Source organism: Lepidochelys kempii, chromosome 13 (genome assembly GCF_965140285.1).
Source record: "Lepidochelys kempii isolate rLepKem1 chromosome 13, rLepKem1.hap1, whole genome shotgun sequence".
Lineage (NCBI taxonomy): Eukaryota > Metazoa > Chordata > Testudines > Cheloniidae > Lepidochelys > Lepidochelys kempii.
The window spans coordinates 7,238,405-7,261,065 of record NC_136392.1 but is presented as its reverse complement, the minus strand read 5'-3'; the positions used below and the strand labels follow the sequence as shown (position 1 = coordinate 7,261,065).

Sequence of the window (22,661 nt, the reverse complement as noted above, 5' to 3'; positions counted from 1 at the left end):
ACCTTAGTCCATAAGCAGCTACGAATATTTTAGAAGATCCTATTAAATTAAAATATAAAAGTAGGAACCATGTCAGCTGAAAAGAAAAATAAATTAATCTCCCAGAAGATTATTCAGATTTGGGGTGAGGAAATGCAGAATGGTAATTTATTTCTAGCATCCCTGGCTTGCACCTATAATTTTATCAATACCTCATGGAGTTCATAAATACGCACAAAATGAAAAGTTTTACTTAAAACATTATTTTCTAAAATGAATTATTTCTCAAGTGAACTATCACTTTCTCTTGAACTCTGAAATCAGGATGAACTGCCTACAAGCTATGCCAACATATGGAACATATTACAAAAAATAAAAAACAAGAAACCAGAAAACAAAAAATATTCATGAACAGATTCTCCATGTTGACAAAGAGGAGAGAGGTGGCTGCTGCAACCTAGTTGTGGCTCCCTGACCCTCATTCTCAGCAGAATTAGAGCAAGAGAAGAGCTACTTAGTTTCTCTAACTTCTGCCACTGCAAAAGGCTCAGGCATAGTTCAGTTCCACCATGCACCTGCCTTGCCTATTACATGCCCTATCACATTCCCTCACATCTTTCTACCAGCAGAGAGCAACTCTCCACAAGGGAAACTGTCACCAGCTATCGCTAGCTATTTTAAAAGCCAATTTAAATTACCATGGCTAACAGAAACTCATGTTGACAAATGGAGTTTCCCTGGGTAAGTTATTGACCCTTAACTTAGTGGTTCTTTTTGGCATGTCATAGAAAAGGGGAGAACGACAATTTCAAAGGTAGAAAAAACATTGTCTCAGAGTTCAGAATGGGGCTGATGCTTTCTTCTGGAAAATTTTGCTCAAAGCAGCAGGCAAGGAAGCACAGAATTGGCCTAATAGCCAATTCTGAGAAATGCTTCAAGGGGCATTGCTGGGTGACATAGAATTGGAAGTAGTATCTTTTTGTCTTGGTATTTTGTTTGCAGAGAGATCCCATCCTGGACTCCAATCTTTCTTATCAACAGGAAGAAAGAGCAGTAGAGACTCCATTCTGCTGGGTCTGCTTCTTGCCTACTTAGCCAATCAGATACTGTATTTAGATTCGACTTGATATGCAGGGCCCAAATCAATTATATATTATTAATTCCCCAGAACAAGAGGGACCTTTCTTCTTGGTGCAAATATGCTGACCTGGTCCTCTGCTCATATAGTGTTGTCTGTCATTATTAGGATATGTTGAAGTTTTGTTTATTTGTGCAGTACAAGGAAAGCTAATCAAATGTCTCAGATCTCTAGCCAGTTGATCTTCCTCATCATTTCTTTCTGAGACCACCTCCCCAAAGATGTGAAAGATGTGCTCCCCCAGCAAAAAGTGTTCTTTCCATCCATAATAAACACAGTTCTATCCAATTCATCATTTGGGGGTCTAGTCACAAATCACCAGGCTAGATGAACATGTCCTTAGGGGCATTCTATTTGCAAAGGGGGTAAAGAGCATCTGATGGAAAGGGTAGCACGAATCTTTGAAGTGGATATATCAGAAACGTTGCCAGCTCAGCAGTTCTAACAAATCGGATTACCTAGTAAACTCAATAATATTTTGAAAGCTAGGGGCTGTTCACAGACATGGCATATAACTTCCTTTATTTTGTTCTCTCCCCCTGGGAAGAAACATCCTTTGAAGTTTGGTATTGAAAGTGACTTCAAAGTTCTGAACGGTTTGAGTTGGATTAAGCTGATTTTTTTCTTAATTCACCATGAGTCCCCTTACTTAGTAGAAATGAACCATAAAACTGATGTCCTGTTCTGCCCTGTGTCTCAAGGATGCTCTTATCAGGATGCAAATCATTTTCTAACAGCTTGTATAGACACACAAATTCTAATAGCATAATTAAAACTGTACAACCCCTGTAATATGGACACAGATATATCAGCATAAAGGTGTCTTAAACCAGTACAGATTATTTCCATAAGGGAAGGACAATATGTTATACCAGTAAGACTTCATCCACATTAGCGCTTATACAGATAGGTAAAACCAACCAACACTGCCCCTCCCTCCCCCAAAATAGTTATATGGTACAAAACCTGCGTGAAGTCCAGGCCTAAAGAGTTTCCATCCAAACAAGTAGTACATTTCTGTGAATACGTTAGAGAGTAATTAAGGTCAAAGCATAGGACCCTCTACTGGAAATGTTTCTGACCACATAAGAACATGTCTTGCCAGAGTGATGGTCTGATCAGGATATGTAGGCAAATCTTCTTGAAACTGATAGAGATTAGGAAACTGACCTGAAAAACAGCTGTCAAAATGGACTTTAGTGTTTTTATTTTGAATTCTGATACTTGTAATGATTTCTGCAAATTCTTCAATACAAGGATAATTTTTAAGCCCCTTAGACGGGGACTAGGAAGGTGAATACATCTCTATAGCTTTGTAGTAGTTTATTATCTGCCATCTTCTGGCTATGCTTTACTAAGCTCTGGGAGCCTGACTGAATATTTCCAACATTTGTCATCCCTCCTGGCTGAGAATCAGAGATGCCTGCTCAAGAGTCCAATCCCCTCAGATGGGAGAAGAGGACAAGTCTACATTATTGTGGTTGGTAGAGGGTTATCTAGAGAAGTTGCTTCTAGACCTTTCACCTCAAGATCTGTTCAACTGCCATCTAATTCAGTCATTTGCAGAATCTGTATGAGAAGAAACCTGGAGAAGACGGTTACTCTCTGAAGAGCTACTTTTCTTCTGGCATTTGGCCAACATTTTCTTGTCCTTGTACTCGGTTTCTAAGATTCCTTTATCGAGAGATTCCTCAAAACAGACAATTTGTACTCTCTTCCTCCCCGCCCTGGTATAATTTGAGGACATTATCAGATGCTAGGACATCTCCCTCAATACCATAGGTCAATAAGTAACTTCATACTATTATTACTGGTCCTGGGATTCTTCTGGATCCAAATCAGATGAAATGTAAGGAGTCTTAATAGAAAGCCTCTTGTATCACGAATGCCAGGATTCTGTACAAAGTGAGATTTCATGAACCTGGATGCAGCCCACACAAGGCCAGGATGGGGCAGAAATATCCTATTTTCTTTTTCATCATGAAGAATCTCTATCAAAAGCAAATAATCTTTCTTCTGGAAAAGACAATGGCCCCTTGGATAAGTTTCACCATGCTGTCCAGAACTGCCTGTCACGTCTTGTGATCCCAATAGGGTGGCAATGAAAAGAAGTTAAGAGGAAGGTATTCCTGAAAATCTGAGGAGGTCAGTCTGAACAATTTTAAGAGTCCAGGAGAAGAAAGTGTCTAATGGACTAGATTAGTTACTTCTGGGGTGCCTTCTCTAGATGATGTTTGGGAAGTATTTTCATTCGCCAGTGGAGCTGAATGGGTGAAGGACTGAAAGGACTGATTGTTTTAGTAATGTTGGTAGTTAGTAATTCAGCAAAAGGTATTACACATTCCCTTTAGAGGAGTCTCACTAATGGGACTGGTTAAGTATAATCTTGTTCAGGTCAGAAGAATTTCTCAAAGCCTTACCAAGAAATTCTCTGAAAAAAAACTCAACACATTGAAAGGAACTCAAATAAGGCTGGTCCTTGATGTGGTCTTTGTGTCAAGGCTTCCAAATTGTATGTTGTGCCAGAGAAGAGTTCTGGCAAATAACCTGGAAATGTACAAGCTGAACTGTAGGGTAAAGCTAGTGTTGATGTGAGGGACACAGCTTCTTAGAATCCCTCTCCAGGTCTGAGAGAACAGCAGGAAGCAAGTGACAGAAACAACATACAAGCATGAGGCAACTTTATGAGGATCCAAAATAAAGAACAATTTGGCATAAGATTATCTCAATCACTAAAGCCAGTAAGCATATGTGCTGCTGCATTTCAAACAAGTTTCATGCAATGTAAGTGCCTTGCTAAGAAGGAAGGAATAATAAATAAGTTTTGTGATCAGTATAATGTGTGTTGCTGTTGTACAGTCATCACAGGATAAATAGGGATTTACTTGCACAAATTGAAACACTATTTTCATACACTTTCCTTGGAAAGGTTATGGAATTTTATCCTGTCTGACTAATGAATTTTACACTATTAACACTCTGAGCCACAACTAAATTTTAAAACCATTATTAAACTGTTCCATACATGGAACCTAAGTCATTTGTCTCTACACTGGGAGCAGCAGCGCCATATGATTTGATTTTGCATTTCTTTCAGAAGTATCTAATGCATTATAACAAAACTGAATCATACACTTTATCCTATTTTCATTTTATGGTGATTCCTGAAGAAACTGAACAAATTTCCAATAGCTTCAGATATATACCCACAATTCCAACTGCTAGTATGTGAGGGGCTTAAGCATGCTAGCATGTTATCTTTTTAAATCTCACTATTTTTACATCTTGCAATGTGCAGTCCTGATGAGATGGCTCCTGTTTCAAGCAGTGTACCAGCATATGCTACACTTGTAACATATCAGGCACGAACGCCTCTAAAGTTAGCCCATGACAAAATGGTGCCATGTTTTTGTCTACTTAAACTAAAAACTGATGGCCTGAGAAGTTCTCTCTTTTTTAAAAAATATGCTACCATTTATAAAGTAATTAATAAAGCTAAAATAGGGAACTTTTCAAATCCACTTAACAGTGTTTGAAAACATAGCACTTACAAGATTCTCTATAAGACAACTTCAATGGGATTGTACTGTTGATATAACCATCAAGCTAGTGCATGCTTGAGCATCACTGAAGTGGGAAATGGCTAAGAAGAATGCTGCAGTAGAATTAAAAGAATAATTAATTTTAAGCTAATAGTAAGGTAATAAAAATGACGAATCACCTTTCTAGCCTAGCTATTGGAGCATTCACAAATTATTTCTAAAACTTGATGGAATTTTGTTAAGCTCTTTAGAAGATAACGTTTAAAAAACACATTACATATTTCTTTTTTAGTTTTAAGCATCTTATGTAGCAACAAGATTATAATTTTAAAATATTAAAAAACTTTAAATGGATATTAATAAGAAATTGAAAATTAAAGCTGTTATGACGCAACAGATCAAACAATATTTTATATATTTGTTTACCTTGGAAGATGAAGAAATGTTAAGAGTACAGCAGAGGAAATCCAAATTCTGAGATTTAAATTCCAGATAAAACTTAAAGAAATAGGAAGATTCTTCAATGTCCTCTATATGCTTTACCTGACACAGCATTAGAGGTTGGGATGGTTTCTCCCTGTAGATCTAAATGAAAGGGAGAGCGAGAAGAGGGCAGCAGTCGTCGATCAGAGTCATTCAGCATAATCCCTAAAGCACATGCTGAATTTGATAATTCAGAAGTGCATGGTTCAGCTTGATGACAATCCAAAGACTCAGATATCAATCCTCCAGTTGTAGGCTCCTGAAAGAAAAAAAAATTAAAAGTTTATATAGTTTTATTAATTTAATTTACCACTCTGTATTACACAATTCCAACAGGTCAGACAACCTGGTATTGCTTTAAATTGCTACAAAGTTCTCATTATTAAAAAATAAGTTTGTAAATTGAGATAGTTTTGGTAAGAAAACAGATAAAATAAAAGGTAACATGCATCTGTAACACTTGAAAGCAACTTCACATTTTGTTTCTTCATCAGTTTTTCCCCAGGAAATGGGCTGAAACAGGAAGAAGTATTATTGTAAACGGGAAAAAACTACCACCAAAACTCCCCTGTTAAGACTCATCATTCAGCTCCATAAGGCATGTATCTTGTATACGGATACATTTGTTTGGAAGCCATTAAGATTTTCATAGCACAACTGCGTCCTAAATAGAAATTTAACAAAATAAGTTAACTCTAATAATCGTATTTAATAGCTCAGCCAGAGTGAAATTAAAAGATATAATCTATATTTAGATGTTTCTAACAGTACTGAAAATATAGAAAAACATTATCCTATTTTAAAGACTTTAGCCAAGTTTAACATCACTAATCGAAGCTAACTATCCTAGATAAACCTGATTAACACCAACTAATTTTCCCTATAGCCAGATACAGATATCTAATTGAGAATTTCCAGTTAGCAGAAGGATAAATTCTCTATTCTTTCACTTTCTCCTGGTCTTGTACTGTGTTTTCAAGACAGAGTTTAAAGAACCAAGCCAACATACCCTAACTGCTAAAAGACCATGTTTTTTTGTGTCGTCATTTATATCAAATATTTTACACTATAAAGTGTTTTAAAACAAGTCAAATGCAATTTTACAGCAAAAAAGTAGGCCTGGTCTAAACTTAAAAAGTTTTACCAGTATAACTATATTGGCAAGGAGTGTGATTTTTTTCATGGTCACAGTTATGCGCGTATAAACCCTAGTTCAGATGCAATTATACTGATATACGTCACTTTTTACCGGTATAATTTATTTCACTTTGCCAAACCAGAATAAGCTATACAGTTTAACTATGCTAACATAGCTAGAGGGGCACAATTTGTAAGTGTGGACACGACCATAGCTTCAAAGATTTAAAAACTAGAAATTAGTTAGTGGTTTAAAAGTAGGGAAGATTAAGAGTTCCAGATGAAGCTCCACAAGTGAGAAATTGTCCCTATGCTCATGTCCACTTTACAAAGACTCCCAAACCTGAACAGTTTTCAAAATCTATCTTTGAATATTTTTCAAGAAATATGATTTTATGAGCAGGTACAGCCTGCGTGAATGGGGCAAAACTTTTTTAAAATGTTTCATGAAAACTAGACTAGGCCAAAGAAGGGCTGACAACCACCATTTGTTAAGAGATCTCCCTCTACCATAGGAGCTAACTCTGCTGGCAAAAACTTTTTCAAGATTATTTCAGAATCAGGAACTTACTTTTCTACAGGAACAAAGCTAACTGTTGTCCAGAGGAAAGTACAGAAAAGCCTAACCCAATTGGAGTACAGCGATCAGGCTTGGAACAGGACGCAGGATAGAACCAATAAAGTCAGTTTTGAATTGAACTTGAACATAAGCCAGTGACAGAGAACAAAGGTAACATGATTCCATTTCTTGGAACAAACAATGATTTAGGAGCAATTGCAAGAAGAACTGCAACAGTAAAGGTAAAAAGTGATTAAAACATAACAAGGATTTCAGGATGATAAGGATGAATTCTGGTACTGTAATGTACCAGAGGTGGAGATAGGCAAATGTAAGGACAAATTAAGGACACGTACAATCCTACATGTCCCAACACATCCTCCCTACAATTTATTTGTTCAAATGAAACTGTCCAAGTTCACAAACCCCAGAGTCTTACAGCATATTTGCTATTTTTAACCACGTGTTACTACTTGGGAAATGATCATCTCCAGTGCCATTACATTTTCCAAATGAAAACAGAAATTTGCCATTCTTCTCAGCTGGTACATGAAATAGTAAAGCAATCCAAATAATTGTTCTATCACTGACAGCAACAGATAAACTAATGCTGCATACGGACAAATTCAGGTTGTTCCCTGCTTTCTGAATACTTCCCAAGTACATTTCAAGTCTTCCAAAAAAGAAACAAATAAAAAACCCAGAGTAGTATAACCTAATTTTAAGAACCCTATTACTGTTTATAAAGGCATTGGGTACCTGCACTAATTTGTACTTTGCTTCATTGTCTGAATCAGTGGCTATATCCAAGGAGTCAGTGGTAGATGGCTGAAGACAGTCTGAATTTAAAGTGCCTTCTTCCACGATGTTGCTCCGTAATAACCGCTCAATCTCCCTGTTCAGAATCTCCAATTCATCACACATCACGCAATTCTAAGAGATATACCTGAAGGAAGAGGGAAAGTCAGCTAATCACTACTTGTTCAATTCTAATAAAATACCCTACTATTATTATACAACATATGCCACTGAATGAAAACTAAAAATTAAATATATGTGCCCTAACATATCTTATTTGAATCTTTCAGCTTGTAACATACTACTGACTTCAGAATGTCCTCTGCTGATTGTGCAAATAAATCCAGTTTAATATTTTTGTGCCATCAACCAGAGTCAAGGCCATATATGGAAAATTATCTTCAATATATTTAATCTTGAGGCACAGATCTGATATTACTAATGCATACCTAATACTGCAGTCAGTATTTTCTCATGTTAGGGAACATTCTGATGTTGAACAGATATGGGGTTCTCAACCTCTTTCTGAGCCCCCCCTCCCCTCCCCATGCTATGAAAACTCCATGGCCTAGAAAAACAACAACTGGTTTTCTGCATATAAAAGCCAGGGCCGGCGTTAGGGTGTACAAGCAGGGCAATTATCTGGGGCTCCATGCCACAGGGGAAACTGCAAAGCGAAGTTGCTCAGGCTTTGGCTTCAGCCCCAGGTGGCGGGGCTCAGGGTCCTGGGCTTCAGCCCCATGCGGTGGGGCTTTGGCTTTCTGCCCTGGGCCCCAGCGAGTCTAACACAGGCCCTGCTTAGAGGACCCCCTGAAACCTGCTCATGGCCCCTCAGGGGGCCCCGACCCCTGGTTGAGAACCACTGGAATAGATCATATTTTGCAATTTGTTAATAATTTTACTCAACCCAGTGGCAAGATTGCAAACTGCATTTTAAACAGTGAGTTTTAATTTAACATGACAGTTTCAAAACACCTTGGGAATGGAGGTTGTTTATAACTCTGAACAAAATGTTATGGTGGTTCTTTCAAAAGTTTATAACTGAACACTAAATTAATACAGCATTGAAACTTTATTATGCAGAAGAAAAATGCTGCTTTCCCTTTATTTTTTTTTAGTTTACATTTAACACAGTACTGTACTGTATTTGCCTCTCTTTTTTTGGCAGTCTCTGCTGCTGCCTGATTGCATACTTCCAGTTCCAAATGAGGTGTGTGGTTGACTGGTCAGTTTGTAACTCCAGTGTTCGTAACTCTGAGGTTCTACTATACATATATTTGTATGCTGTACCAATCACTATGATACCTGACTAACATACATTTTAAAGTGAACACAAGATGATGTCTCTTTTTCTCTTCCCATTCTGTATGGGGGTTAGAGGGTGGGAAGGGTAGTAGCATTTGTTTGTTTGTATAGTTAGGAATTTAGATTTTGATTTATTTTTAAATATTTGATTTGTGGGAAACCTAGGCTGAAGAAGTGAGTTTTATATTTTATTTTGAATACACTGAAGATTATAGTCAATCAAATCTCTTCCAGAAGAGAGATCCAAAGTCATGGACTGGTTAGAGAAAGCTCTGTCTATTGCATACGTAAATCTCACTTTCGAGATCAACCATTCCACTGTATCAGCCAAATGTAGCTGTCATGGGAAACCAAAGTCACCTACGCTGCATCTACACTAGACAGTGTTACAAAAATAAACCCTGCCACCTGTTCTATCATTTGGTAGCTGACCCTACGGGGAGTGTTGGCGTATACACCTATACTGCAAACAAATCCCTACTGCAGCAAGTCTTAGAGCCCTGGTCTACAGAGTCAGATTCAAGGGGTTCATGCTACAGCATGAAAAATAGACGAGAGAATGTTCTGGCTTGGGCTGGAGCTCCAGCTCTGAAATCCATCTCCCTTCCCGGGCTTCAGAGCCCAAGCCAGAACTTCTACATGGCCCTTTTTAGCACCGTAGCGTGAGCCTGAGTCTGTACACCTGGACTCAGACTCATTACTGCATGAAGGTCTTTTTTTTTCCAGTGTAGACATACCTAGTGTAAACAAGGCTCCCGCACTGGACCCGTTTTTACATTAGTTAAACCTGCTAAAAAGCAAGCTGAATTAGCACAGTAATAAAAACGTGTCCAGCTATAAGATTTATCTACTATAGGTCTCTCAGCAGTTCAGCTGAGTAAAAGAACATTTTTGTAGATGCCATAAATCCTTGCATCCCTGACCTATTTAGATACTTATTAAAAATCAGCAACTTAAAGAATATTTTTGCGGTATCAAACTAAATCATTTTATAATTGCTCTTTTTAACAATATATTACCCTAAACAATGAATTGTCAAGCTCCCACTGGCACTTATAATTATAGCACCTTCTATATTAGATAACCCCTATAGTCATCATTATTCCTCTTTATTGTCATAACACTTTTAGAGGTTCTTTGAGTACATATACAAAAAAATAAATGTACAGAATCTCACTGATAGACAGCTGTATAAAAGCTTCTTCAAAAGCTTTTCTGATTTGCTCAATGCAAAGAGCTCCCATGATACCAATGACAAAAGTGACAGCGTCAAAAAGTTCAATGACCAACTGTAATTAAAATGTCTTTGAAATACAAGCCACAGTTTTAATAAATGTAGGCAAAAATCTCTCCACAGGGTTGAAAATAACTTCAAAACAAATCCTAAATTACTGGGCTATATGAAGGTGGAGCATGGAAGGGATTGTGGCAAGAGATACAGAGCTGCAATGTAGCACCTCCACCGCCACTACTCCAGTGTATGGTCGGGAAGTGCACGTTACAGCTCCTTTGTGTTACTTGGGCTCTTAGAGTCACTAGACCCACTTAACCATGAAGTCTGCGGCCCTTCCCCGGTCCACTTCTGAACCTCAATTTACATCTCAGCGTAGAAGGAACTATTACAGAGACATCCCTCAGTAACATGCAGGAGAAGGATCCCCTTCCAGACCTGTCCTGGCTTCTCCTAACCAACCACACTGCAAGTTTAATTTGTGCAATGGGCCTTAACAAGGTTTTCATCCTTTCTCAATTTCACACTGATGCACTGAACAAAGTCTCCTTTAAACAATTAAGCATGGTATCACTACATCTGTAGTCTACTGGAAGGTACCTCCAACAAATAACTGCTCCTACAATGCCTCGTTTTGCTTTTTCAAAATGGTAATGTGATCATATCCAAAAAATAAAAAATTGTATATAGCTCAGGTATTTTCTTATCACAAACTTGTATATAAAACACAGGATATCATAAATAAGATCATAACTATTTCTAGATTCTCTTATTACATCACAAAGTGTTCTAGTTTTATTCTCATGGTTACCATGTCATTAGAACATCTCTATAAATCAGAAGTCTAGTTGTTCCTCATGCTTCAGTTGAAAGCAATACTTGGAACCACACAAATTCTGCCGACAAACAACAAAAAATAACTTTAATATGAACATGTACGTTGTAATTGAAACGGAGTACAGAAAATCTACAACAAAAAGGTCTCTGGACTGGTACACACTAAGAAAGAAAAAAATTTTTTTTTCTTTTTGATCTTCTGTACCAGTCCAGACCCCTAACTTCTCCCAAAACACTTCAAGCACCTGAGTTAGGGAAGCATAGTATCTCACAGGCAGCTGCAACACCCTTCTGCCAAAAACCACTTCTGCAGGCACCTGTACATTAATCTATAATGTCTAATGAAGTTTTACATGCCTTACAAATCTTTAACATCTTAAAAATTTCTTGGCTCAGATACCACTTTCTAAATGGCACTTTACTCCATGCTGAGATCCATTATGTAATCCTGTGGTGCCCTATGTATGTCTAACAACTGAATTTTACTCTGCTTTAGCAATTCTGGACAGAAAACGGGCAAAGCAATTTTCTGCTTCAAATGGAAGGTACATGTAATCTTTGTTCTGAATTCTGAAAGGGTCTAAACACAAATGTAGCCAGATGCAGAAATGATGGAAGACTCTCTACAAGACACTCTCCTATCCTTCAAATCAGTTTACAATGATGAGAAACAGAATCTTTACTAATAAATATACTTTAGATAAGCTATTACCAGCAGGACAGTGGGGTGGGAATAGGTATTGTTTCATATTCTCTGTGTATATATAAAGCCTGCTGCAGTTTCCACGATATGCATCTGAAGAAGTGAGCTGTAGCTCACGAAAGCTTATGCTCTAATAAATTGGTTAGTCTCTAAGGTGCCACAAGTCCTCCTTTTCTTTTTGCGAATAAATATACTGAAACCCGCTCCTCACGGTCTCTAAAGGGGAGTTGTGAGAGCATACCAATTTTAAGCTCCAAGCATGAATCACAGCTTGTTTTACTGATCTCAGGCTGTCAACAGCCTTCAGAAACATCTGGGTGCCTACCCACAGGAATAGAGTTAACCATTTAACCATTCTTCTGAACCCTACAACTACTCTCCCATTTGCGGTAAAACCAAAAGTCTTCCAGTCAGCAATTTTGAACATATTGTGGGTTCTAGCATCTTAGTGGGTGACCACTCAGTTGATATCGTTAGTGACATCACCCACTTTGGCTCTGTTGTCGATAACATGGGCCGCATCAAGAAAAACTTGAAGCCCTCACTGCAAAACTGTCATCAGTAATGAAGCATCTCATTAAGAACATCTTTCACAACCAAACACCCTGATAAGCAGAGAGATGAAGCTGAGAATACATAATGCTTCAATAGCTGGATGGTGTAAGACACCTGTCCCTCATAGGCATTCTACCCAGTAGTGTGCCAGATTTGGCTAAGGACAGATCATCATGGAGGCACATAGTACATTTGGTGGCCTCTAAGCTGTCCACCCAACAGCATGAAAACTAGCCTACAACTGCTGCAAACTGGACTTTAATGTTGGTAGCAGTCAGGCTCATGTCTACCTGGCTTGAAGAAATTCTAGAATGGCAGCAATATTGCAAGACAATCTTTCCCTCCTCCTGCCAATCACAGAATGACCTCCCAATTCTCTAGTTTTCTAGAAGGTTGATGATCACTAGACTTCAAACACAGTACACCTTTTGTACATTCAGCAACCAACTGAAAGAGAATCTTGTCAGATCCTCATTATGGATTCTTCTGATTAGCAGAAGATCTTGTATCACTAATATTATTATTGACCTAAACAAAGACATACTCATTAACTCTGGCAAGGCTACAATGCACACGAATATGCAACTAGGAATGAATCTCAACCAGTAGAGGTTAATAGCAAAGATTCCTCTTCTCAAAACACTGGCTTTAACAGGGAGAAGAAAACATTCACAAGCAGCTGTAATGGGAACCTCTAATAAATTTCCCAAATAGCTTCAGCATGAAATTGACCTGCTTCTTACCAGTTTCACAGTTGCTCAGGGAACTTAGAAACAGCACTGAAAAGGGACAACATTTGGGCATTTTTCACACTGCAAAGCATAGCATTGGAGTGGTTTTTCTAAAGGCTCAGGAAGACATCATGACCTCAAGTTTGTACACAGTTCACATTTGGATGATTATCTTCATATTCATAAGGGTTAGGTCAGACTGGCTCTTTGGACAATGATTACCTATTGGTAGTTTTATGTGGTTATTTTAAAATAACATTTTAATGTTTCTATATACGTTATAGAGCCTGATAGTTTCTATACCCTGCATGGTCCTCTCACACAGTCCTTGCACAGCTGACAAGCTCCACAGAAAGTCCTGTCACTGAGCAATTCTGAAAATATTCTTTAAAACAAAGGATATTCACAAGCCAAAAAAAAAAAAAAAATCATGTCTAATTGGAATAGCTATCAATTACTTAAGGGGAAACCACTTTAAAATGCTGTCATTTCTTTTCTTTTTTTAAAAAAAACCACGTCAAAAAACCCACATTAAAGCTTGGAATTTCAAAATTATTACTACACTTAAAAGTTATGGGACCACACAGTTAATCTAAGATAAACATTCTTAATTCTGCATTGGTAAAAACAAATAGACAGGTCTATCTTCAAGTCCTATACATCAGTGATTCCAAAGAAATGAAGAAGCCATCTAACAGCAACGCTCCCTCCTGCAAATATACAATACACTCCTATAATATTTAAACCAAAGTATTTTAAACCAGTATTTAAACCATTAAGTATTCCATTATAGCCTGCCTTCTTTAAGACCACAATAAGGTTACATCTCTTCAACAAAAGCCGCTATATTCAGGACAATCACTTGGAATAACCCAGAAAAGCTTCCAATATAAAAATGTTAAACTGTGAAACAGCATAGACACATAGCTATCAAGTCTGAGACTACAATCCTCAAGACATGGACAAAAAAATCGGTAACTGAAATGCCAATGACGCAGTCTTGTGCCTGGGGGGGGCATCACACGCAGGTAAATATTCAAATAAGTCAATCTGCAGATTTCTGTATCCACAGGATACCAACTTTGTGAAGACTTAGTAAAACTTCTCTTCGCAATGTCACCATCTTACATGAATGAAGTAACCATTATGGATAGGTGCATTTACATACTTTCAGTGCTAAATTTGAAGTGCTAGACTAAGGCCCCGATCACGCAAAGCATTTAACTTTAAACATGAGTAATTCCATTAAAGTCCATTTATTAGCCCTAAAGAGGTACTATAAGACTCTTAAGAGGAAGAAAAAGGTGTTTCAACTACCAGGATTGTAGGAGTAACAAAAAAAAAAAAAAGGCAGCCCTGCGATCCACTGTTTTTAATCATTGGAAGATGGGAGGAGTCAGGAGTGAATCTGTTAGCAGATGGCTGCATGTGAGCAAGTGGGTCTTTTTACAAGTAGGTGCATGCGGATACATGCAAGTGTAAATGTGAGTGTAAGTTGATATGTATAGCTTCATCAGTGAATATAAACAGTCTTGTGGAGGTGAAAAACAGAATAAATGGGATAAATTAAAGAACAACAAAGATGTTTATAGAAAAAGGAGGAAGAGTCAAAACATACAAGAGAAAGGAGAGAACATAGTACAAAATAGGAAAAGAATATAAAGGGTGAAAAAGAAAGAGGGAATATTCAAAACAATACAGAAAATATAGAACAATCTACAATAGAAAATAAAAAGTGGAATTAAATCAAAAAGGGGAAACGTGATTATAACAAAAGCACAAAGTTATGTTTGTTCTGGGTATTTTTAAGTTTATTCAATAAAAAATTGATTGCCAATGCTACAGTTAGATACAGTACAAATGGTTCAAAACTGTTTCAATTCCTTTAATTTGCAAGACCATACATAAGAGTCCGTGGCTATTTGGGAACACAGCAGCATTAGTAGGCTTATTCCTTGGGCAGTAAGTCTTGGGGAAAAAATTTCAAAATCGGAGTGCAGTTCTTTCTATAATGATACTGAGCTTAAAGGAAAATTCCATTAATTCATTCTAATACCTTCAAACAGCGAAGTAAAAATTTACCAAAAAATAAATTTAAGTTTTCAGAACAGAACAGTTTTAGAAATACTCGTCACTGTTTCGGTATGTCCAGTCAGTGATTAAAGATGGGTGGAACACAGAAAAATCCCTTAAAATATGTATGGAGTAATACGTTTATTGGCTTTTCTTGAAGAAGTCAAATTTCTACTGCAGCCTATTACAGTCTCCCATTGTCTACTACTTTTGACAATAAGAGGTGCAGTTATTAGTATAATCAAAATGGATATTTTAGGGCCTAGGCCAAGTCAGGGTAGTATATATGTAATCCTATGAAGCACAGACCTATGTGGAAGGCACGGCCCTAGTGGACCCGTGTCTTGATCGTTAGGGGACAATCCCTTTTGCCTTGCCTATCTCTGGAAGTCTGCATTTAACCAGCCTTGCTATGGAAGATTTAGAAACCTTTCTTCCAAAACTTGTGGAGGAACATTAAATATTGCACATTGTTTCCCCAAAGGCTCCTAAATTCTAATACTCATTAATCAAAGTAAGAAGTGCTGAAAATTATCTCTTATAGTAAGTATAAAATATTTTATTTTTGTTAGTATTGCAGTCAGTACAGCCTCCAAACCGTGAAATGGACTTTTATTGTGGTTCATGCAATATCAGCAATGTAACTGAATTCCACCTGTAGAATCAGTATTGAGTGGTGATGTTAAGAGACAGAAAGAACCCAGCTTGACTTACAAATCCAAAAGGAGTTTACAAGTTACAAAAATATACACTTACTTGCAAACTTCACAAATTTGGAGTAGGAGACAATGAACATAAAAACTCCAAATGGCACTTTTTACAGTCGCTTTTCAAAATCTATCTAAACGTACTTTGATGCTTTTTTATGCAGCTTCTGTTAAATCTGGATCTGCCAAAAAAACCTGAATTTTTGGTCCCACTAAACGGTTCTGTTGATCAAGGAAATCCTGAGCTGTTGAGCATAAGGATGACTGTTATACTCCACTATTTGTCAACAGCATTTGGAAGGTCACTGTACTGAAATAGTCCATGAATGACACTGAAGCTGCAAGCAAAAGTCTTCACTCCCTTCCCACTCCAAACAATCCTTTCCCCATCTCAAGGAAGTGTTAACTATTTTAAGTACCTGAAAATATTACTTTGTCAGTTGTTGAGTATCATAAAATAGCAGCTTCAAACTTGGAAAACGGAATCCCTCATGAAGCCTTGTAGAGATGGCTGTAGAACTCTTCCACAAGCTTCTGCAGCTTTTTGCTGCTGAAAACACAAAATCTACTCAAATACTCTGATGAGAAATTTCAGCATTTAACACACACATAAACAAACACCATGATTATCTTCATTCATAACTGTCTCTACATGTAAATACTGCCATGGGGCTCATTGTAATCAATGTTTACCTCTCTTGATGTTTATGTTAGAAGGCTTTAATTTCACCAAGATCTAATGATTTATGTATCAGACTTAAACATGGAGTAATATAGTCTTCGTTAGAACTAGAAGTTTCACTACTCTTATTGATATCATATTGTATAGTTTAGTTTTCCTTTAACTACTACTAGTAGTTATCTTGTAGAAGCAGCATACTTGAAGTAGTATCACGAGCAAGCTTTCTCACAGGTGCCTCATTAAATGGCATTTTTACAACTTCCCTATGATAAATCAACACCATTTGCTTTTTTTTATTTTCCACTCATACAGTTTGATGTGGCTGTCTCAAAGAGTTATTCCAAATCACCTTCAACACAGTGGACTAAGATGTAAATATTCAAATGGGGACATCTACATCAGTATCAAGGTAAGCTGAGTTATCACTAATACAGACAACTTTTTGTAAGATGCATGGGGGGGGGGGGTAGGTTAAACGTGCATTTAAGTAATGACAAAAGTATGATGACAAAAAGACCTCCATACATTTATCCCATTATTAAAAGATAAGGAGCCAGTATAACCGCTCTTTATTACAAATACTGACTGGTTCATCATTTTCAATCTCAATTCAGGGCAAGAAAATTGAATTCATATCAGACCTCACCCCAAATTAGCAATACTTTAAGATTTATCTATAATTCTGTAGTACTCTGAATTGATTACTATAAATACCCAGGCATTAAAAATATCATGAATTCCTGCACAAACAGAAACTGGTCACATCATTAATTGAAACAGCTTTAGATGAAAAAGAAATATATAGATTACAAATTAATGAAGAACAATCTGTGTGAAAACAAATACTTTATTAACTTAAGACAGAACAGTGTCCGCAGTCAGACCTACATTTCTTCTTTTACCCATATCTTTTTTCTATTTTGTTCTTCTTGCTCTTCCTTCTTCTCGATTGCCTTCATATTTATTGAAATACATAGCTGTACAAATATTTTTCATGATTGACTTTTTTGTTTTTTCTTTTCATACCTTTTACATTTTACTGTTATAGGATTTTATAACCTGAAATTTTAATCATACCATCCAGTCGATAGGGACGTTGACTGGGAGTCAGGAGACCTGGGTTGGAGCCTCAGGTCTGCCACCGACACCTTGAATGTCCTTGGTCAACTAACTTGTCTGTGTCTTAGTTTTCGTTTAAAATAGGGCTAATGCTTATCAGCATTAGTGTGACTGTATTCACAAATAAGAATAAAGTAGTGAAAAATATTCCATGTTAGAATAACAGTTCTTTATCATGCTAAAAAGTGCATGTCATTACAAACGCACACAATATTAAGTCACTAAGGCTTCCTTTGTAATTTTGGTCTATGAAGATATTTTGTGTGCTCGTCCATCATGTAGTTATCTTTAAAAGATCTGATGCTTAAAATAAATACTTACATAATAAAAGTATGTTGCAATGTTTGTAATTAACTAAGGATTGTGAAGTCGACGAACATGAAAGCTACTACAGAAAATGTAATACCGTAACTTCCTTTGTAAAGTGCTTTGACACTTACAAATGGAAAATACTACATAAATTCTAAGCATTAGGACACTTAGGAAAACACGCCTACCATATCACTTACTTGCAATACTATCTGGTTTAAAATAAATAAAATCGATCAATCACACAGTCAAATTCCTTCATATTTTCCATATAGCAGAACCTCAGAGTTACGAACTCCTTGGGAATGGAGGTTGTTCATAACTCTGAACAAAATGTTATGGTTGTTCTTTCAAAAGTTTATAACTGAACACTGACTTCATACAAGCTTTGAAACTTTATTATGCAGAAGAAAAAAGGCCGCTTTCCCTTAATCTTTTTAGTAGTTTATGTTTAACACAGTACCTTACTGTATTGGCTTTTTTTCTTTTTTCTCCTTTTTGGTCTTTGCTGCTGCCTGATTGCGTACTTTCAGTTCCAAATGAGGTGTGTGGTTGACTGATCAGCTCATAACGCTGGTGTTGGTAACTCTGAGGTCCTATTGTACCTAATCAACAACTACTTCCCATGAAATAATGTCACACTCTCAAATGCTAATAAATGCTTTACAATTTGCAAGAATAAATGTAGATTTGGCAATGCGTAGCTGAGTTACACAACCATTTTTCTCTGAAACTTCCTCTCTTTTCCAAAAAGAAGCGCCATCAACTTGCAATTATTTCATGTTAGAGCTGAGACACACATGAATGCTAATATAGTGCTCTGTGATTGTTTTTAGGGCTGTGTATCAGTATCTTCATACTCCTGGACATCCTTTATATCCCTGGAAATTGAGATGTATCATTTCAATGAAGAATTTTTTCAACCTGATCAAGTTTTTCATATAAATGCACAAATACATTTACAAGAGTCTGTTCTGTATTAGCACAGTAGAGCCAATTAAAATACATTTATAAGGCATCAAATATAATAGTACAATTCTGATATCAATAATATTTTGGACTAAAAATGCCTGTCTATTTAAATTTAAATAGCTCTTCTATTTCAGGTTTCAGAGCAGCAGCCATGTTAGTCTGTATTCACAAAAAGAAAAGGAGTACTTGTGGCACCTTAGAGACTAACAAATTTATCTGAGCATAAGCTTTAGTGTTCTATTTCAAACAGCTAACTCCATGTCAAATTAAACATGAGTACATTTTACAGCAAAATGAAAGCCAAGCCAACGTGGTAGTTTACTTTAAAGTATAATTTAGATAAAAAGGAAATAACCTTTAGCAGTTAAAAAAAGTTGCCCCTCAAAAAATAATTAATAGCGATACAGACTGAGAGAATGCGTTACAGCATAGTTAAGGAACTGTAAACCATCTCTTCTTATAACTCAAAAGTATATGATGGCACCATTTAGCATAATCTCCCCCTAGTGACTTAGCTGGAGCTAACAAATATTCAGCAGAACCCTTGATAGGACAAGGTCTTCCATATCTCCACTTCCGTTATAGAGGTAAACATTAAACTGCTTCTGGCACTGGGAATTGCATGATCGAAGTATACAGTACTGGGGAATGGTTTTTATTATAATAAAATATATCTTTGCTCTTTCTAAAGCTTTTCTCACAAACTGAAAGTTTCTTCCTCATGTGCTCCAATCAAATGTTCCTCACAACAGCAGTTCTCAACTCAATAGGTTCTCAGCAGTTCTCAACTCAGTGGTTTGAGCATTGGCCTGCTAAACCCAGGGTTCTGAGTTCAATCCTTGAGGGGGCCATTTAGGGATCTGGGCCAAAAACTGGGGATTGGTCCTACTTTGAGCAGGGGGTTGGACAAGATGACCTCCTGAGGTCCTTTTCAACCCTGATATTCTATTATTCAACCAGGGGTCCGGGGCCCCTGGCAGGCTGCAAGCAGGTTTCAGGGGCTCTGCCAAAATAAACCAGAGAGCAGGGCCAGCATTAGACTCTCTGGGGCCCAGGGCAGAAAGCTGAGGCCTGAGGCCCGCCACGTGGGGCTGAAGCCGAAGCCCGTGCAACTTAACTTCGCAGGCCCCCGGGCAACTGCCCTGCCTGCTACTGCCTAATGCCGGCCCTGGCTTTTAATCTACTGGATATGGAGAAAAACAGTTGTTGTGGCACAGGTGGCCCATGGAGTCTTTATAGAATGGGGCGGGGGGGGGGGGGGGGGGCAGGAGAAGGGCTCAGAAAGAAAAAGGTTGACAATCCCTGCCTTACAATATGAATGTCTGAAAAACAGTGGGAAAGCAGTCTAAATCTCAGTAAGAAAGGACTAATGTACAAATTATCATTATAAACAGAAAAAATGGATTCAATTGCCAATAAAAACATGTTATTCCAATAGATACAATATGTTTATGAAAAGCTAATTAAAAAGAAGCAAAGAAATAAAGCTAATTAAAAAGAAGCAAAGAAATAAAATTAGCAAATGCGTTTTTCATGTTAAATGTTACTGTCAGTAAATGATTACCGAATCAGAACCTAAATTTTGTTTGACAATCTAAATGGTAATCCTGGCTGTGGTAAACTGGGTTATCACCATTCTAGCACCCCTTTTACCAAAGCTGCTCTACTGTCTGCCTATGCTGAGGCACATAGATTTCCCAAGCAGCAGAAGAGTGAAACTGACCTGATTTATGTTACTCTGGCTGCTGCTCCAAGGGTTCTGAACAGCAGAAGTAAAACTAATAAAGACTCTAGAGAATTTTCACTGGTCTGCTATTTGGTAAAACCCTGAGCAGCATCAGATACTCCTGAATAATCTGTCTGCAGACTTTGGAAAAGAGTACTGCATCACTTTACACAGAAGAAAAGAGGTGAAATTTTTCTCCCCATTAGGTAAAACCTTTGAATCTACAAAAGTCAAAGATAGTTGTCCAGGAAAACTTCCTACTTGCCCCAGGCAAGTAGCTTTTTCATGTCCTGACCTTAAGAATAGCAAAACAAAACTATAATTTACTAGTTTCATATCAAACTGTCACTGGATATTAATATTACATCGTCAGAATACTGTAGTTTGCAGTCCTGTTGTAGTCGTGCTGGTCTCAGAATATTAGAGACACAAGATGGGTGAGGTAATATCTTTTATTGGAACAACTTACAGACCTCAAGAAGAGCTCTGTGTAAACTCAAAATGCTGTCTCTTTCACCAACAGAAATTGGTTCAATAAAAGATATTACCTCACCCATTTTGTCTCTTTAATATACTGTCGTGTTTAGCATACTTTCTCCAGTATGCTGCAAAAGAGAGCTTGTATACTGCTTATGCAATACAGTTTGTTCACGATTTTTCAAATTTGAATTACTTACCTGCACTATAGTTGAGTTCTGCTATTGAACTTCCTCATTAGCAGTGTTCAAAATATATTTCCAGCAAGTGCCCAGTCAACAAAGTGTTTCAGCAATACTGATTCACAGAACTTGGCACTCTTCCCTTTGAAGTAGTATTAACCAATTCTCCATTATGCCATCTGGGGACACTACACTACTGAATGCCCAGTGGTTGTTTTAGAATAGGGGCAAATCAGTGGTCCTGACATTAAAGACTCTATGGGTGTTTTTGTCGTTTTTTGCACAAGGGTAGGGGTTTTATTACCAGAATTTAGATCAAATTCCCATTTGGATAATTGAATTCTGCCTACCTACAACTCATGTACTAAGCAACAGTGTAAAAAACAGTAAAGAAGGCAGTATAGATCATTAATGAGTGAAATGGGTCCTAAAATGGTAAGCCAGCATAGTTAGCATAAAACTTAATAGCTCAAAGATTGAAATGTGCCATAACCATCCAACTGATAATTTGGGTACTGACATATGCAGAATTGTAGTATGTCCAGAAAACTAACTGGCCTCAGGGTAGGTGCATTAAACACTGCTTTTAATTTCTGTGTCCAGGAGCACAGCTGTCATAAGAAACCAGAAAAAGGTGTATTTAAAGTATTTAAAACAGGCAGGATGCTTAGTGTGAAACATTTTAATAAGACACTAATTTTTAATTTTTAAACCTCCAGAGCACAACTCTAATGTGTCAACAGCCTGGCCTGGTAAACAGAGTTCTGATTATGTCAATGTATAATGTTTCTCAAAACAAAATCTGTAATTATTGTTTTGCCTCAGAAATATACATGGCAAGGATTTGTAAACCTGTTAAAACTTCCCAAATATATAAAACAGTTACAAAAACAAACAAAAAACCATCTCCACAGCACAGTATCACTATAGTGTGAGATGCTATTCTGATCTTATAATGAAATATACAGACACGAGGGAAAATGCTGACCTCATTACAGTCAATGGAAGTTTGGCCATTGACTTCAATGGGGCCAGGATTTCACCCACTACTACAATTGTTTCTAAAGTGGAACATCTTACTTAGTTTGCTCCTGTCTTTAATAAAATTATACTTGGCTCTACAGGAATGTCTTAGACTAATATGAATTATACTGTTGCCATCAAAGTTTTGCATGGAAATAATGCTGATTTTTAAACCTTTATGTTACCATTTAAAAACAAAAAGCTGCATTAATGTAGTATTTGTAACAAACTATCTAAAGTAGGGAAGTCCGAAATGAAAGTTATCAACTTCATTCTTGACTCATCACACTGTGCTTAGCTATTTAAAAATATAATAGTAAAAACAGTGAAATATTTGAATACAACAAAAAACTAACCTCTCTGCTAGGAGTCACAATTGAGTGAAATAACCTG

The 22,661-nt window shown here is 37.1% G+C and overlaps 1 protein-coding gene across 6 annotated transcripts in view; it reads right to left on the bottom strand.

Moving 5' to 3' along the window:
- DIDO1 (death inducer-obliterator 1) overlaps positions 1-22,661 on the bottom strand; it is an 88,622-nt gene that overhangs the window by 61,262 nt on the left and 4,699 nt on the right. For 3 of the 6 annotated variants that reach the window (XM_073309100.2, XM_073309106.2, XM_073309107.2), the window contains exons 2-3: positions 7,598-7,784; positions 5,203-5,401 (exon numbers count right to left, since the gene is read on the bottom strand). In XM_073309100.2, coding sequence (XP_073165201.2) covers positions 5,203-5,401; positions 7,598-7,762 — 364 coding nt within the window. In that variant the 5' untranslated portion in view covers positions 7,763-7,784. Of the gene's footprint in view, positions 1-5,085; positions 5,402-7,597; positions 7,785-16,197; positions 16,329-22,661 lie in introns of those variants that run through there. The other 3 variants (XM_073309101.2, XM_073309103.2, XM_073309104.2) reach the window with 3 other exon arrangements.